This window comes from Schistosoma mansoni, chromosome W (genome assembly GCF_000237925.1).
Source record: "Schistosoma mansoni strain Puerto Rico chromosome W, complete genome".
Lineage (NCBI taxonomy): Eukaryota > Metazoa > Platyhelminthes > Trematoda > Strigeidida > Schistosomatidae > Schistosoma > Schistosoma mansoni.
Window position 1 is genome coordinate 26,757,594 of NC_031502.1, and position 20,274 is coordinate 26,777,867.

Here is a 20,274-nt window from a genome sequence, read left to right on the forward strand (position 1 = left end):
CGATTCCCGTTTCAATACTTACTTTTCTGACTGAAACGTTAGTCCATAAGATGAATATTTAACTTAATGAAAGAGCAATGGATTTTAACAAGACACTAAATAGCTATTTGACATGCCCTTAGAGAAATATTGATGTATAAGAAATGACTAACTTTTAGAATAAAAGTTAACATTCTTTTCAATACTATACGTTTAGTACAACGTAGAAACAATTAAAGTTTCGCAAATATGGATAGTGAATAGCATTGGAATCCAGGACGAACGTTTCATCCTATTTGGGATTCATCGGCTGGATGTACCTGCATCTCAGAGTTGATGTTCACTCTGGGATTCGAACCCAGTGCCTTTCACTTCAAACGCCATCACGTTATCAACTCGGCTACTGAGTCCTGATAGCCACTTGCTTGTGAAATGGGGTGAAGTTTAAATTCACTCGGTATTGTTCGTTTGAATCTTCCCATTGATGTTTATGACTGCAATTGATCAGTCTCCTATTGGCATATGTACATAATGTGCTTATTGCCTCGATATACCAAGTGAATTTAAAGTTCACCCCATTGCACAGGGAAGTAGCTATCACGACTCAGTAGCTGAGTGAATAATGCGATGGTGTTTGAAGCGAAAGGTACTGGGTTCGAGTCTCAGAGTGAACATCAGCTCTGAGATGCAGGTACATCCAGCTGACGAGTCCCAAATAGGATGAAACGCGCGTCCGGGATTCCACTGCTAGTCACTATCCATCTTTGCTTACAATGCTTGTAAAATAAGGCTATATCGAAGCAATACGCACAGTATACACGTATGCCAATAACACACTGATCAATTGCAGTCCTAAACATTAATGGGAAGATTTAAACAAACAATATCAAGTGAATTTAATGATAGTTTTGGTTAGAAGAATCACACTGCTTTCATAAAAATTAGGAATTCACAACTATAACGTTCATTGCTGATATATGTCCTGTGAAATTGCACAAATGTTCCAAGTAATCATACTTCGTCATTCAACAAGCCAAGTATCAATTAATACATCATGAAAAAATAAAATGTTATGATATCGATACAATTAATTTCTATAACAACTATTCAATACAGTAACACCGAATTATCGATAATTTTGGTCAAAACGTGTCTACGGATAATGAAGGTTGACACATACAGTTGGAATGGAACAAAGTTTACTCTCTCTTATGAATTAGTTTCCACTTTTAATCAAACCAGAGACTAATAATTTTTTTTAAACAAATGGTTTAATTCTTATGATTTTCAAAAAAAAATATCCACCCATTAAATAATACTGGAGTTTCATTAGTGAACAATCAATCAGGGGTAAAAGAGGGTCACATACTAACTTTAAAATCGGCAAATATATAGTGGTCAAAGATACAAAGGGATCTCTTTCCGATGAATTTATTATCAAGCTGTGCAATCATATATATATATATATATCGACATTGCGGACATAACTAAAAAAACAATCATAAAATACATACTGGGTGAGAAGCCAGAGGGGAAAGTTGTAAAGGCTTTAGGCGTTATATATACGCAAAACCGTTAATTTACTGGCTGCGGAAATGATATAATAATACAGCGTTTAACGATTCATAAAGTTTAAAGGCAATTAATATATTAATTCTTTATTACAAAACAATGTTTGAGACAACCCAGAGATATTCATTTCCTACAGAAAACATTTGAACTATGGCATTTAGTAATCTCCATGTTTATAGAATAAAAATGTAATAAAAGGAACTCTAACCGAGAGGGAAAACTTGTCAAAGTTTTCATGATCGTCAGCTAGCAATAGCTATACGCCACTATTATCCGAGCTTCTTTAGAGAAAAGCTAATGCTTTAGACTTGTTTACAGTGACTTTGAGTAATATTTGGTTAATTCGGAAAATCATTTGCTGTCTATTAACACAAAAATAGTTTTTTGAATATTCTATTAAAACTCCAACAATAGAACAAAACGGCCGTTCACTGCTTACAGGTTTTTCGTGATGGTCTAGCTTCAATTGACTCATGATCTCAACTACTAAAAAATTACTATAATATCCACAAAACCCCTTCAAATATAGATTTGTTTAAATATTGATTTTAATCACATTGACGTGATTTTTTTCCACTGACGTCCAGGTACAATCTAACAGAAACCAACAATTATATATATATATATATATATATATAATAGTGTGTTTGTACTTCATAGAAAAGATGAGATGAAGAGCGACCAACAGTGTAGTATTTTTGAGTGTCGTTTATTAAAATGTCTGAAAATTAATATTTTTAAAAATGAACTGTGGTTATTTTTTGGGTCAATGTTTTGTTATGAGGTAACATGAGATTACTGTGTATGTACATGTATATAAATTCTGGTTTATTTATTTATGTGTGCCTTACTTCAGTTGTGAAATGGTTTAGATACATGAGTCCGTAAATATGTTTAGAAATAACATACAAAATCAGTTTAATAGAAAAGTCTGAAATGTATCGATGTACTCTAGTAATAAACGGCAAAAAACACGTATGCTAGCTTGTTTCCTTTAGAGAAAAGCGTGTACATGAAATTCCTTCCATAAACATATACATTTAGAATTATTGTGTAGATAAATCAGCAAATATTTATGACTCATAACCACTAATTACTCGAATAGAGAATCTCAAAAATTTAGTAGTGAAATAAAGTCAGTTGAAAACCACTTGTCGATGATTTTTACAAATCAAGTGTTAACTGTCTAATTATTTCGTACATGCGAACATTAGACATCACATTAAAATAGGGCTGATCAGGTAAATGGTTCAAGTATGTCTACTAATATTTCAACATACATTATCAAATTATATTTCTGTTTCAAACTGTAACCTAAGAAGTTTATATTCATCTCGTATTCCCTTTTGAATTACGAATTTATATTTATGCTTGATTTTTCTTTTAATCATAAAATTATCTCCGATTCAAATCATGATAAATGTTTGCCTAAATGCTCTAACGACTAAATACGATGCAGATGAATTTGATTTTTGAACTTTGCAAGATCAATAAAAGTTCATGAGTTTCGAAATCAAAAGAACCATAGTAGGAGTGAACATCCAGTTGTCTAGAAACATTCCTCTTAGGACAATAATGTAAGCGAATATAGTTCTTCACCCCTGTACATATTGCATCACCGTTGTTGGTATGGAATAACCCTAACTGCAAACAACTTTCCAGAACATTATTTTTAATTTTTAGATTTTCTAGTCAATTAATCACTTATTTTTCATTCACATTCATTGGTTACTTGTTAGTGGATCAAATTTACGCTACATTAACTTCTAGTATCTTATTTCATTACACTGAGCCCTCTAAAGTTTGTAGTTGTCTTCAGTCAAATCAAGCACTTCAGTTTTTCAAAAAAAATCTGGAGTTCGATAGATTGACGTCAATTATTCTTTACTCACCGTCTCTTATGCATTGTAATCTTAGGAAGTTTATGGCATTTCTCATTATTTATTATCCTTAAGATGGATTTTTCCCTCTGTTCTATTTATGATTGGTGAAAAATAAGAATCTAATTGCTGATCAGAAAAAAAGTTGAAATGTTGGCATTCTGAGTGCGAATGTTAACGTGTTGAACTCAAAAATCACATGAACTTAGAACATCTGAATCTTGTAATTGTAGTTATAGTGTTATGCCCCGATAAGAATAGTGAATGGTAACTTTGAGAACTATTTATGGACCAATATTATATGTTTATTTCCTATTGTATAATTGTTAAGTAACTAAACTATTCATATTCGTGTCCCCTTTATTATAGGGTTTATTTTGGCCTATGAACTATTATTATATGATTTGCCATTCTTGAGTTATACCTAGTCTATTAATTTCTGTTCCCCACATTCACAGCCACATTTGGCTAAATCTTGTGCAAATGTTATTTTCTACTTTATGATACGATGTGGTCTGTCTGTTTGACATATAAACCCAGTATGTTTGAGAATAATGATTTATATTGCAGAGGATGTTATTGGTGTTCCGGACTTAACTGGTTGGGCTGGACGGAAATCATGACCGATAAGGACTCTAGATTGCTCGTACGGGTTTCGTGTGTCATTGGTTCGATCGATAATTCACTGCTCTCGAATTGGCGGTATTAATCACGGATAGAGCTATTGTTAAGTCCATTTTGAAACTAGGTTTATGTAGTGAACGTGAAGGTTAACATAACATCTAATAACTACGGGTTGCGTATTTATTATTAGCTGCTTTGATCTATGTCTTTCAAGTTTAAATTTCGTTGTTGTGGCTTTTGGACAAATTTGTGTCAGGTTACCTCTTTCTTAACTCCATCACCTGGAATTGATTTTAATATCATTTAACTCAGGTATGAGGTGAATCACTATTCAGTTGTCCTTTTCAGTTTGAACATCGGATAAGATAGGATAGGAAACGTTTATCGAATGATGTCTCAGCAAGCTGAGAAATTTTTAGTGTGTTTGGAATGAATCGGTTTATGACATAGAGTGTATATCGGATCACTGTCAATTGAATAATCAGGATACTTTAAATGGGACTCCAAAAATGTCTCAACTAAGTGACTCAATAAGTGATCAGTGGAGATTCTACAGTATATTACCTTTTACAATGCCGCAACTTGTTATAGTCAACCAATTAAACCTAGAATGCAAGCGTAGTTTAGTCATTAAAAATTCTGGATTGTTTTCTCATTTGTTGAGTGCTAAGAATTTGCTTATTGAATTGATTAGTTTCTAAAAATGTTAATAGTCTGAAAAATCTGTTTACATGTACTGTAGAAATACCGAAAGGGTAAAATAAAATCTTTTACACTTTTTTGGTAGTTGTCACTTTTTCTACTTTTGACATAGATTCTTAGAAAATGGTTGAAAAAATCTATTTAAATTAACATTTTAGATTTAACTTCGTGAATGATTCCGCCCACGATTAAATCATGAGAATGATTTTAAACAGGTATATTTCATTTTTTAAAACAAAATATGAGGACATTAACATGTACAACTGAAAAAAGAACCTTCGCCAGTATTCATGTACATTTTGACCTGTACACGCGTAACACTTCATTTCCACCTGTTAGCCAATATAAAGATCCACTTTTCACGTCTTTAATTATATATCTATCTATCGAAATGCTGGAAAAGATTAACAGCTCAAGTACATCTTTATGGTGGTATGTTCTCTTAGCATTCGTTATCGTTCTAAACGAAAGCATCACCACTTACTTCATGTAGAAATAAGCTCATCAAGTGTTACACAGGCGCCGAATCAATTACTTCTGATGGCCTTATTTGTAACAAGGTATCTTCAGAGTCTTCAGGCTTTACATTCACTATACAAAGCATTAAAAACAGTCTTTTTTTATTTCATAAAAATGCCTACTACAGCAATTTCTTTAAAATACTCCTAGTAATTCTACATACCAAATTACCTAGGAAAATGAAAAACTAATTATCCTATTATATGTAGAAAACATCTCAGAAATCGTAATAGGAATTTCAAAACCCTTTAAAATCAATATTGCTCACAAACCAACATAATTACTTGATTTTATCCTTTTCAGACTAAAAGCTGTAACATATTTATTGTAAGGTTTTGGATTACCTATCTTCGACACATCTTATTCTTTGCAAACCAATGTGAGTAACCAATGTGATGAATAGATAAATTTCAGAACTATTAAATACTTTTGATTATAGATAACATCTAATTTTACTTATCCTGTTTCATTATCGAAATCATGTTCATAAAAACACATGCTCACAGCCTATAGTATTGCTACGAGAACATCTCTTCATACAAAAGGTACGTGGTTGAAATAAATATGAGCAATAAGTATTGCTAATATGATGCTAATAATCTTTCTTGAACTCTAATATCTCCGTACTATATAAGTCCAAATAAGATGGCATCTGAAATTGATTACGCATTTAACAACGACGATAATATACATTAAATACTATAAGGTTGATGAGTATAGCATAAAGTTAATTGTCTTACATGACTTCACACTAGCTGATACTGGCTCTGGTTCGATGTCGTGTGGATTATGTTCGTACAGTTGTAGATCAATAGTGATATTTTTTTCTCCATAACTATTTGTTTGAATCAGCTTATGACTGTAAAAGTTCTGTTCTCCAACACTTTCAAATAATTCAGTCCAGTGGATGCTGTCCGGCAAATACTGAAGTCCAGGATTGTCGTATATATAAACGCTACCACGAACTATAGCTGTATAAAACAAGAACAGTAAGGTGGAAATACATTATACATTTCGGTAAATATAATAAAATTTTGGAGTGGATAAATTTTCATCATGTTTTGCTTTTAAATATAATTTTTATAGGTTTATCAGATTCAGATAATTCTCAATTTTTTCAATTTCTATTTATATTCATAACTAAACAGATGCTCATTTGATGTAGTCTAGTGTTGCCACAAAATAAGTCTAGCACAACTTTTCTGAATAATTTTTTCTTTTCTAAAACCCGTTCCATAAATCAATTAACGATAGGTTCCCATTCATTAATAACACATAGTGGATGACATTTTTTAAATATTTTATGACCTCATGTATTTAATAGTCGGAACATTGTTTGACATTTTAAGTAGTTTATTGATAATCTATCATCTCATTAAATAACTTTTTGTTTCTTGGTATTATTTAAAATTTGGGATCCAGTTGAATTCAACGGTTTTAATTACATAGGTCTAATCTTAACATTCTTTTGAGCTTACGTTAAAGCTTCTTTGGTAGATCAATATGTGTCATTTTGAAAGAGATAAACGTGTGCTTTGTGAAAAACAAAATTTATATGCAGGTATGTTTAAAAGCTCATACAACTACACTTTATATACCATTATAAGATTCTTAGAATTCCTTATTATTATTATCAATGAAAAGAAAATCTATTGTGAATATATCTCTAGTCAAAGTACAAACAAATGATAAATAAGTATAAATTTACTATTTAAGTAAGGTTTTATAACAAATAGGGAAAACAGTATTATCAGACTGTTTATTCTCATCTTCCCTTTAAAAGTCTAAAAAGATTGTCTATCTCACTAGCTGTTCCTCTAGCTCCGACGCTGGATCTGTATATCTACACTCATACAGAAATTCAATAAGAGCTGAAATATGGTAGCTGACTGAGGTAAGGCCATATAATGTTGTATGGCAATTGCTTGGCCACTCTATACTCTATTTAACTCATTTGTGTCCCAATGACCGCGGAAAGTTAAAATAGCTACTAACTGGTATGTGTAACACATGTTTTAAATGCTCTGTCCGATGAGGTTCATCAATCTGATGACGTGACTTACTGACTTTACTAGTTATGTAATTCCGAAGACAACAGTTATCACTTGGTGACTAACTTTCAAGCAAATAATTCACGTGCATATTTAAACTTAATTTCATATTTCACCATGAAATGTTTTATGTGTGAACGCTGGTTCATTTAATTTTACTTGGTTACCAAAATCGCTATAATCTCCATCAGTTTAGTTAAGTCTGAGTGTATAATTAACTATATAGTGTGAAATTGATTGGGTACAAAATATATTTGACTCAGGCGTTATTGCTCTTCAGAGCACACTAACTGAAATGCTTATATTGATCTTAGTTTCATTTAATAATATCAACGTTTTTACTAACTTTTTAACGAGTTTATGTCATACAAGTGCAGGACATCTTAGTTGTCTGTCATCATAGTTTTATTAACGTATTAAGAGCGAGTTTTTGTCTCTTTACAAACCATTCCTCATAAACTGTTTCTTCTTTTTGAAGTTTTCTTTATCAGATTGAATTATGTTTCCAATGACAATGATAGTCAGCCAGTAATTTAACTGTATACTTATCGTTGAAATTCAATGTGCAGTCAACATTACTAACCTATAAAAGTAAACTAGTTATTCAGACAAAACTAATTTTAATCAGATTTTTGATGCTTTATTACAAAGTTAGTTACTTCCTTCTCATTTTCAATCTATTAGAAAAGTTATTTGTCGGACTCAAGTATAAGCAGGCACAGTAGAAATTTCAGCTTTAGTTTAAAAAACATGGCATTGATTAGGTGCGACCTAAAAAGAAATTAGATGAAAACATCACATCATTATACCTGTTACTTATGACGTTCCTCAACATACATATAAGGTTCTACATGGAAGTAAATTTACATCGGGTTCTTGAGATGAGTAAGGGAGTGATGATGCGTTCCGAAATCTATTACCTCACTTTCTTTGGAACACCAATAAACACTGAAAATAGCTTTATGGATGTTTTTAGTAGCGAATAACCAGGTTAAACTTCACGATAGTTACTGTCAGTTTAATAATAATATATGCAAGACTATAAATTGAAATTCTAAAGTTATTGTTTCTTAGCCTAATGAAAACATAGGAGAAAACAATCCACAGATTTTATGCGAAGCATTTAGAAGACCAGACAAAAAAATCCAGCATTAAACATGCACCTTCTACTGACTTGCCGTTATATTCAAACTTCGATTGTTATGTTTTAAAATATATAACAAACATTTTCAAGTTCCAAGTCATTTTAAATACAGCAAAGTACTTGTTCATCATATAGATGGTTACACAGTCTATACGTTAATGGCTAAGTCTTGGTAGACTTCATTTATTTACAATGCATTGTTTCCCGTTTTGTGGAAAAGACTATTTTGAAAGTGTGCATCACAGATCAAAGCGTACTGGAATCCATAATTCCGGCCAGAAATTTCTCCAACCTGCTCAATTCACAGTTTAGCTACTATCTATTGTGAATATTTTACGGATACTTGGTCTACATGGTCTCATTTTTACCGGGCTGGTTCTTATCACTAAATTTTGTGACAAGTTCTACAGCTCACTGATTTATTTCCGTCATTCAGTTTCATGATGTCTTGTTAGGCACTATTTGTATATTTTAATTATTGTTCTGACTGAAATTCAAATTTCTATCATCCACGTAGTCTAAAGCTTTTTGCATCAGTACCCTAGCGACATAACCCATATAGTCTACTAGTAAGTATGACGAATTCGTTTTCTGTTTTAAAAGGTGCTTTGTGGTACTAGTCCTTCAAACATTTCTTTTTATAACTATCTCAGTAATGATCCACATAATGTTGATTCTGTTCACATTCTTGGAATGAAATTTAAGTTCTAAACTTATACTATTATACTTGTGGCTTTATTGCTTGCCAGACTGCGTAACTTATTTCCATGCATTCATTAATCTTTGTTTTTCAAATTGTCTAGGTTTAAAATATGGTGTTTTTCTACTCAATAACTCTTAACATAAATATTTTCTTAACATTTAGTTTGACGTCGAATAAGAACTGTTCACCAACAATTGATACAGTAACACTAATTATTTGGTACAAAATTCATTCTAACTACTCTAAAACTATTACAGGTACACACAAATTAGGCTTTCAATGGTTGTGTAACATAGGCTGAAAGGAATGAATTTAACTTTTTCACGTCATAATTTTTAAATACCTGTTTCGTTTATTGATCATGGTGTATAACAAGTCTAATCTAGGGTATCTAAGGTATTGTTTGCCGCACATTATTGGTGGTTTCTAAAGGAAAGCTTTAAAGTGCTGTGTTATAATTTCAAGAGTTTATCTCTTACCTAGATAGATTGATCAATATGAAAGGTTTCTGAATATGCGAAAGCCATCTGATTTCACAAACTAGATTTCACGTAAGATTGAAACCATGCCTAGAATTTATATATAGATTTCATTTCAAGAATTACCTTGATAAGCATTGACGGCAAGGAAAATCTATTTCGATCATAGATCTCTAGGTAAAACAACCACCTAATTGGGTCTATACTGTGGTAAGCAGTAATTAATTGTGAAAGGTGATTAAGCTCTTGAGCACAAGGTTCGTTTTACTGCTTATTGTTTACGTAGATGACAAAATAAAGTTCAATAACTTCTGAACTCGGTGTTTTATGAGGTTAGACTTCGGATCAGCAACGAGATGCAATAGCAGGCTACTCTTACGTGAAAGCGATATATTGGACCAGAATTTTGAGTAAATTTACACCAACATCCGTTTACAAAATCTATACAGTTGTCAAATATAAGAGAATCAAACATAAACAGTTGATATATTTAAAGTAGTGACACTTTTGCAAGATGCCTCTGATGTAGAACTATAGTTTGGAAGCCGCATAAAATAATGACAAAGCACAGCAAACTAGTTGTAGAGTAAATTTTTGAAGAACTGTAAGAAGTTTTTAGCTTTATGATTTCATCAAACTTTTATTTAAACCTCTTTACAGTTAAGGCGAAATTCAATTATGATACTGAAATAGCATGAGTAAAATTGACGTGTTTGTTAGTTTATCTGTTTCCTATAACTTAGTGTCCTAAAACCCGTTATGTATATATATATATATATATATATATATATATATATATATATAACTGATCTATAAAGTTTGTATATTGAAATAATGTTCTGATTTATTAGGAATGCATGCTGTGAAATATTTATTAAAACTTAAAAATGTACTATTGAAAAGTAGTAAATTTAGCATGCTAGCACTTATATTTAATAGAATACAAATTGTATGTATCATGAAGTTAATGCACATCCAGAAATAACTCGAAATGTGGTAACACATCAGTTATGAAGTGGAGAACAAAAGCATGTTTATTTATGCAAAATAGGTGCATTTTCACTCCCGGCAGGTTAGTAACCGCTTTAAAACTCGAACATACTACTAAAAGACTTCTTGTTCAACAGATATCAGTTGTTTACTTAGGTTTAAACTGTTCTTTGTTGACTTGGTAGAGTTAACTGATTATTATACGTTGTCAATTTTAAAAATAAAATACAAGGAATTTGATGCATATGTAATGCAAGGAACATATGTGTGAAAACAAGACCATCGATTCAGCCACACGAATCAACAGTAGAAAAGTATGATTTCTCATGAAAACTATGACAGTTTAAGATTCTACGTACACTAACTTTTTTAAACGTACTGTAACGCTTCCATTCCTAGAGGTTCATAAGGATTTACAATCACATATATATATATATATATATGATGAGCTACTTGTACAGTCATCTTCGTGTCAAGGAGACAGTAGCTAATGACTAGCATTACTGGGGTTGATATAAATTGAGTCATCTTTAGGTTCGTTATTATGATAACACTTCATAAACTTTACTTCCTATCAAAATCTTTGACACATTCAGATATTTGGATACTAGTATACCTTATACACTGCTCAACTGTTGATATCAAGTTCATGTTGATGCCCATACAATATCATATTAACAATGCAAATAATTGAATAGAACCAAAATAGTGACAAAATGCTTTGTTCGACATGAAATATCAGGTCGAAAACCATTGGCATTTATGTTTCTAAAGACAGAAATATCTGTCTAAAGACTTTAAGAGCACTTAGTTGTTCAAATACTAGGTTGAACTTTCACTTCTTAATGTGGATTTATACAGCTAGATGAGATCCGATTTTAGGATTTTGTCGCTGTTTTAAAAATGATCCTTCATATGGTGGAGAAGATTTGTAGCTCAGGTGGATGATTTTGATGGAGTTTTGTGCTCTGGGCCGGATGATGTCGTTCAGAAGGACGATGAAAGCTCCATGACCAAACCATACAGCTCAGAGAACAAAACTCCATCAAAATCCTTCATATATTTTGCTGTAGGATTCGCTCTAATCAGACATTCCATTGTAAAATTTAAGCTTTATAATAATCTTCATGCTATATATATATATCCACTTGAAATGTTTTTCACTTGACTTAAATGTGAGAAACAGTACAGATGAGTCAATGACCTTCTCACAGTTTGTTTTTTTAAATACCTGTAGATAAGACTAAACCTATAAAGTGTGTGTATGACTACTTAAAACATTAGAAAAACACGTTTCTACATGTCAAATTATTATTTGTAAATATCATTCATTTTATGATCACTGGAAAGAAATATTCATTTCACATCAAATACGCAGTTGGCATTCATGTTTATCGTGCTGCATATATATATATATATATATATATATATATATATATCCATAAACTTATGAATTCAAGTGTCTACACAGTTTGCTTACATGTCTCTTGAAAATGATGATGGTCATAAAATTGTAACTAGAGTTTAGTTAGGAACTTACTCAGTTGCCATGGGCGGACGATTGTTCTCCAAGTTAATTGATTCCAAAACTTTATGCACGATAATTTAGCTCTTATTTCGGTAAAAAAGCCCGTGTTAGATATAACTGGTAATATTCACTTGTTTATGGAGTTTGAAAAATCACATTTAACATAATGAGTGTCTTATTTAGATGGTACTACTATCTTTAAGTTACTTTTTGGAGGTAAATTTATTCACACAACTAATTAACCATCAAGAAAGGTTTCATTTTAAACTAATGTCCGGTAAACAGTTCAAGAAGCAGAATAAATGACTGGAAGGAAGTCAGTATGATGCGCCATATCAGAATCTCTCTAAGTAGAAATAGGACGTTTTTCCATTTAAAATATAAGCATTTTTAACCATTTGTTAATCAGATTATCTAAATTAAACTGATGTGTATATAGTTTTCGAAACTTCGGTTTAATAATAAGTTACGATGTATGGGTCATTGATGAATATATTACTGAACAGTTATCTAACAATAAACACAAATATATTCAATGCAGCTGTTTAAACTTATATAACGTGATAACACGCGACTACATTTACTTATGAAATAAATAAGGATTTTCGAGATTTTGTCAAAACTCGAATTTTCCCTATATTTTGGGAGGATTCAAACAACAACTTTTCTAATATTTACAGTTCCAGAATATACTAAAACAAATATGTAATGGTATTAAACCTACAGCAATTTTTAAACTGATATCATTTTATAGTAGGATTTCATAAATTAGCCTCAAAATATCTTGGATATAGAAAACGTTTTGGACTAGTAGAATACAAAAAACCTATTTAATAAAATCATAAATAACCATTACTAACTGGATTTGTTTGAGTATATTTAGAAAATTTTTAAACCAAGTTGCCAATTGTTTGAGGATTTTCTACTCACAGTTACCCACTGAAACAATGGAAGATGGTCACGTAATATCGAGGATTGATTAAAATTAGGCATTACCATTATCGGATGCCAGCTCAGTGGTTAAGCGACCGAAGGTTCTGCGTTCGAGTCCAGCTTGTCTGGTCACGGATGCACACTGCCAATGTGTTCCATACTGGGACGAAATGATGTCCAGTGCTTTAAACTTCTCATCAGTGGTCTAACATTGATTGTTTCATGATTTCAATAAAAAAATATCAGTAGAATAATTTTTCCAACAATCAAGCCAGGTCGCTAAGCAGAGACTAATTTGTAGTTTATCAATAGCCTACAATCCATCATTTGAAACAAATTTCAGGTTGAAAATGTCTGCACATTAGTTAATGAAAATTACCCTGGTTTTCGGGACTTATGAATACCAAAGACACTACACTTAAGTAATATTCTCTGAGTTTTGGCCTAAAACAATGCTTTGAAACTTATAAAAAGCATTAATCCATTTATGTTTACTTTCCAACCATTAAATTCCAGTGAATATATAACTTACCACAAGTAATTTTCAAAATCGACAACCCATTTCAAAATTCTAACGAGAAAATTACTTACATTTTAAGTTATGTAAATCAACGTGCTTCAGAGTTTCTCCATCTTTATAGTTCTTTCGGATTATTAGGGCTGCAAAATCTAATTCATCGTGTATTTTATAGCCTCCATTATTTGCTCGTATAACTCGCAAATTAGACAGTGGTATATTATTTACATTTGAATGCATTATAATCAAGTAACCAGATATTTCTTGAATTGATTTCAAAAAACTCAAATCCGGATCAGATCCATCAGCTGATGTAAAAGAGCAAAAAGAGGAAATTATTTTAGTAGTTATTGCTTTTAGATTTCCTAACAACACCAGTTCATATCTATATAATATTTCATCAAACAATATAAAAATGTAAATACATAAACATCATATTCGTCTTTCATGCATTGTACTGGGATAGATAGTAAACTTCATTAGTTTCATTGCGATAAACAGATTAAAGAAAATCTAGACCACCCTGGAAAACCTGGACTCATGGATTCAACCACTAAATTACTACAATTTCCACAAATCTTCATTCTGACAACAAAGAAAATCTACCAGACCTAGTTTGGTTTCAGATTAACTAAATATGATGAGTTAAAAGTAATCAACTAGATGGCGCTCATTGATTACAAAATATTAGTAGTAAAACTTCGACACAGTAAAAAGCCTTAGTTTTTATGGAATCAAAAACGTAAAAGACTCAGAAAATAACAAATGATTTATTTTGTTTTAGATCAAGAGAAAAGCATCCACATTGCATTATTTAAGGGGTTTATTATTCTACATATGAATAAGTATTTAGAACAAAAACAAATACGTATCAAGTGAGTTTTCTCAATGCTCCCCTATATTTGGATGATTGAGAGACATTAAAGTAAAGATGCTTGATAATAAATTTCACTGACACTCAAAATAATCAAAATATATTTTGTTAGATTTGGTTTCTACTGTAATTTAGGTTTTTCACTTGTTATTTGGATCCCCTTGAGACCAGCTATGCCTTGAATTAAATAAAGAATTGTGTAAGACAAAAACAAAAGTTTGAATAAGACGCTAATTTGTGGGATTTCTGTAAATCCGTGCCCTCTCTAAGTTATGATACAAACAATTGATAAAGTGAAAACTACTCCACCTAAAATCAGTGACTGCGTTTTGCAGAATTTGTCTTGAATTGAAAGTTACCTCATAGTCCATTTACATTTCTGGATGTCAGTAATATCATTTTGAAAATGTATCCATCAATCAGGAAACAAATAGTATCAGCATACAGTTAATGCGTTGTAATTAAAAGATTCACTGACTATTTTTGTTAAATACGAATTTTAACATTAGGAGTCACCACATAAACCAATTTTAAATCACAACACATGGTGAAAATTCGGGAAAATTATTTTGCATTATATTAAAAACATCTTACGAGTACAAAAGAAATTAAATCACACTTAAAGAAATTCACATCATATGGATGGGCTGCTGCCCATGAAACGAGTATTTGAGGAAATGTTTGGTTGTTTAGCTTGACACAGCACATACCAAATAGATTAACTAGTATTATTTGAAACCCTGGAGAGGTAGTAAATAATATTGTTTCCGCAATTGAAATCACTATTCGATCTAAGCTACACCACCATTGAAAACCTGGAAGTATTGGACAGCAGTTTTATCCTAGAATGGGACTCCTTGACAGTGAGAATCTACCACCAGACACACTAGACCTGAACCCACGATCTTCGGTCTCTTGCACTAACACTTAACGTCTAAACCAATAGGCCGGCATCTATCGATATTACTATCTAACTTCAGTTAACCCATTATTCTATCTTACTTAAAAGTCATAAATAAAATTTGAAAATGAGGTAGCTCAATATTCAACTCTTTGTCAATAAGATCTCACACCAGTTTACCAGTCTAGAACACAAACCACTTTGCATAGTCAAAAATTGTGATTTGTAATATCATCCAACAGGATTGAATGCAGTGACAATGACAATTAGATGCGAACTTAATTTGACGGTTATAAGGTGTATTTGACGAGTATGGAAATGGAACCTTACCAGCTTTATCTCAATATAGGTTTTGAACACCTACAGTTGTAGGAATTTAGAGCAGAATTGATGGGCTGTTCTATGATGCCTGCATTTAAATGGTTGCTTAAATGAAGTGAATTTGTGTCGAAATCAATAACTATTGTTCTATCACTTGTCAAAATACATCAAACTTACTTTACTATTTCATAAAAATTTCAATTGATGTTATAAAACCTGGCATACTATCACCGCTTTTATTCACATGAATCACGTGTAGATTTGAATTGAGTATGTTATTTATCGCTTTCATCATATTGAGTATTGATTGATGTTATTCCAGAAAAATTATTTGTAGATTTATGCGCACACATCTCGGTTTCTTTGTGTGCCTGCATTCATTCATGTGAGAGCATTATATAGTAGGTAGGTAAGTAAGTACTTAAAAGCAAACTCCTTATACTTTAATTAGTCACAATAATCAATAAAAACGAAGTCCAGATTTTGTACTTAAGTGAAACAAAACTTATGATTTATTAGGATCAGTAAGTTTAAGAACAATCCAAAATATTTGAGCACAAAACTCCTATGAAAAATGAATTCACTTTGAAATATTTTGCCATTTTCTAGTATTAAACAGGTCAATACTATATTAAAATTATTACTGATAGGAACATCTGAAAACAAAAAAGGAACCTTAATTTAAAATTTAATTAGACTCCATTCTTTTAAGTAGTTATTTCATAAATATGTAATAAGTAGTATATTGTTTAAAATAGCGAGTTAGTATATGAATGACTGCACAACTTAAAATCAATTAGCTAGCATGTTAGTGAGCTGGGGTTTATTCAAAGAGCTTCTTCTTGAAATAAAGAAGAACATTTATATTGTTTACTTAGTTCCAGAGTAGAATAAGAAAGCAAACTTACATGATAAAAAATACTCACAAGACGTGTCCTTGTCACATTAACAAATAATGTTTATCAATGTAGCCAACTGGCCTGCACAGCTCAAATGAAAACCTCAGATTATTTGCTGATTCAGTGACAAAAAGCCCTGACTTTATGACAAAAACTGGAAACCGAGTTGTGTTACAACGTATATATTATTTTATTTTTAAATTCCTGGAATGAACCTCTTTAGAACTATGCAGTATGAGAACTAATCATATGCATGACTTTGAATGATATAGTTTAAGACTGATAACTTTTCTGCTCTATAACTTCTTATGTCAAATAAAAATAAAAATCGGCTACCAGGCTAAATAAATATTTTATAATGACTGTGCAGTTGCTGTATTAATTATTGACAATTTTGAAACTTGCGCCTAAAATGCAGGACAAAGTATCCCTTTGAACTACAAATAAGGACCGAATGTACCTTGAAGTTAAGATTTTTAATTTTTGAAAACTCAGATCAATCTTCTGATAATGTGAAACGGCTTTCTTCATTATAACCTCGGTAGGTTATTTATCTTCATCTAAGAAATAATAAAGTATCCTTTGTTAAATATTTCAGCACCATGTTAGTAAAAATACATTAACAGGAAGTATAGCCCTTTTTATTGAATGAATTTTCTGAAAACCTTTCGTTAGTGCAAAGAGAACCGACAGTAAAAAATAACCTATTTATGTTTGGAGCTTTCGCAAATAGTTTCTTTGATTAAAAGAAAATAGAAACGAAAACAATCTACAATTGAAGGAAACTTGGGAGATTTCCAAACTGCTTAAAACTTATTTTCAAGAAGTTAAATTTTATTAAAAGGCTAGTGATAACCTGTAAAAATGAAAGAAAATTAATTGTGTTATCTTATATGAACCCAAAACCCAGAAAACATATTTAAATACTGTCGACTAGTTAGTTATAAACAATGTAGGAAGTAGCACAACTGTAAATCGATCTACAAAATCAAACCATCTATACTACGAGAGAAAGATATTAAGGAGTTGAAATGCTTTTATGAATGTTAGTGAGAACTTCGACATAAAGAGTAAGGCTTAAATGTGTGAGAGATTCCAGTAAATGAAAACAATGAAAAGTACTAAATATAGGTTTTATGAGACGATAAAATATGTATCGAACTACACTGATGCAACAGATTTTTAACGATAGGATAGAAGGTCTATAACTACTTATTATGTTCATTTTACAGATGTCAAGCAGGACAACTGAACCTTTCTACATGGCTTAAACAGAAAATCAGAGATTTAATGGACTGATGCCAAGTTTTTATTTGATTGCGGTCAACCTTTTATCAACCTACTCCTAAGACAGACAGCGTTGTTAATCAGGGTAGATGATAGTTCAGACTATGGTCCCAACACCTAACTCCATGATTATTTGTAAGCTCATTGATCGACTTGCTGTTCTTATCTGACACCTTAAATTTCACGTCAGCACTACACACTACGGCTTCAATGCAAGCGAGAAGTACTACAAATGTAATGATGATCGAATACAAACCTACTCAGTTTCATATTCCAGGCTTCAGTTACATAAAAAGAGTCAGGTGTCTTAAACTTGCAATTACCACATGATCTTGTTAGTAATATGGATACACAAGCAGTTTTTTATTTCATTGTAAGTCATTTAGACTATTTTCTCCATATTAAGCCTAGCTTATTTCTTTGGTTGGAATATCGTATACTTTTACAGAGGTTAGCATGAAGACAAATTATACATGATTAGTGAATATGCAGCAAACGGAGTCAATTTAGTGAGTTCAAACCTGTATCTTTCCTCGTAAGTCCACCTATTCGTTTTGGTAAAACGTACTCCTCCAATAGGTTGGGAACATTGAGTACACAAACGGCAAAAATACTCTTGTTTATCTCAAATCCAATTTAACCAATGTAGATGAATAAAGAAACAAGTAATCGATTTTGAAGTTGTTAAGGCTGACTGAAATCGAATGCTGACTTTTATACTCAAAGACCCATAAAGAAACAAATCTAAAGAGTCTCAAGTGTCAAATAAATTGAAAATAACAATCCTAATTGGATCTATTCAATTCAGTAGTTAAATCATTGTTTTCTGGTTTAATAATCACCAGAGAAAACCAGTGATAGAAGTAAGAATAAAATCTGAAAAAGATTTTCAGATAAGATGTTTCTAGAAGGAAAACCCACTGCACCAAATAACTCTGGTGTCTGACTGGTACAAAAGTGATGAATGGACGTGTCACTTACTGTGATACTGATTTCTTGATTGTGTAATAAGCTTATTTTCATAAAAATTATTCAGACTGAAATAAAAAAGAGAATCTATTTATATACAAAGTGAAATCAAAACAAAGTTTAATGCACCTAGGTTCTTATCAATCAGGCGTTTCCGTAAACAAGAAGAAGACGTGTCATCTTTGTACAATTAAAGCAGTATTTCAGTTTACTGTCTATTTTTCATAAAATTACCGTTACCTTATATAAAATAATTGGCTTTGGTCCTCTGAGATGTTTATATTACTAACACGTCTTGTGCTTTTTTGGATTTTCATCAATTTACAACTACCCAACTACTGTTTTTACAGACATTTTTATGCAACTTTCTTTTGGCTTCAGGAATGATATTTTTGTTCAATCCTTTTCAGCAGTACTACACGTAACCGCAATATATTCGTTTAAATTGTTATATGACTTCTTGTAAGTGTGATGATACCAACAATCTACCCAAGAAATCAGAAAAGACCTAATTTTTACAACTTAGCACTTTAGGACTCTTATTTTGGCAGTTGAAGTCTATTTTTTCAAATTACTATCAATCTCCTGAACTGACTGTTAACCTTGATCACCTTTCTGAGTATTTGAAGAAAAGGAGAATGAGAGAATTCTAACCAATCTAAAATGTTGTTCATACAGCAACCAGTAAGTGATATACCATTTATTTAGTCGAAGCACAAACTCCTACTGACTTTTACTTTAATTCAAATCTAATGACTTCATCAGCCTCCAACATCTCGATTAGATATTAAAGATAATTTATCGAGTTCCAAAAAGCACAAATAAATCATTGCTCATCACTTAACGTTTGTATGGAATGAATATTCACTGCAATGTTATCCTGGTAACCAGTTTCTAACAATAAACACTACTTTCAAAAAATGATTGATAAAATGAAGAAATTCAGGATAAAGTGAATCTGTGGTGTGAAATAGAGTTTGTAATAAAGATTGAAAGATATTACCATCGAGCAATCGAAAAATAGTAATAAAGTTACCAGGTGAAGAAAAAATCGGAGTTGACGGAAGACAAGAAAATAGAATGTACGAATATGTAAAAAATTGACGCAGCTGTTCTATATCAACTGAAGCAATCCGTGTAGAATAAGTAAAGCTGTATGTAATTCAATGTATGCTAAAAAAGAAAGTTTCTGGATCCTAATCTGTCCTATGGAAAAGAATTCCGGTCATCGTTCACCTAATAGTTAGAGTACTCACTTTACAAAAACCATATCAATGAGAAAATATTCCATTCACCACAGATAACCACTTAGTACGATCTAATTGGGGTGCTATTCACCTTATATTCGTCTAAAATATTCATTACGCTACCCACCGTGAAGGTACATTTATTATCCAGATTT

General features: G+C 31.5%; 1 protein-coding gene across 1 annotated transcript in view; it reads right to left on the bottom strand.

Annotated features, from left to right (window-relative positions):
- Positions 1 to 19,647, bottom strand: part of Smp_165470 (putative receptor Tyrosine Kinase) — a gene marked incomplete at its 5' end in the record, with an annotated part of 60,852 nt that extends 41,205 nt beyond the window's left edge. The window contains 5 exons of the mRNA XM_018789173.1: positions 6,017 to 6,247; positions 13,696 to 13,929; positions 16,302 to 16,373; positions 18,885 to 18,940; positions 19,610 to 19,647. Of these exons, the coding sequence (XP_018654643.1) occupies positions 6,017 to 6,247; positions 13,696 to 13,929; positions 16,302 to 16,373; positions 18,885 to 18,940; positions 19,610 to 19,647 (631 nt within the window). The remainder of the gene's footprint in view (positions 1 to 6,016; positions 6,248 to 13,695; positions 13,930 to 16,301; positions 16,374 to 18,884; positions 18,941 to 19,609) is intronic.
- Positions 19,648 to 20,274: the final 627 nt, after the last annotated feature.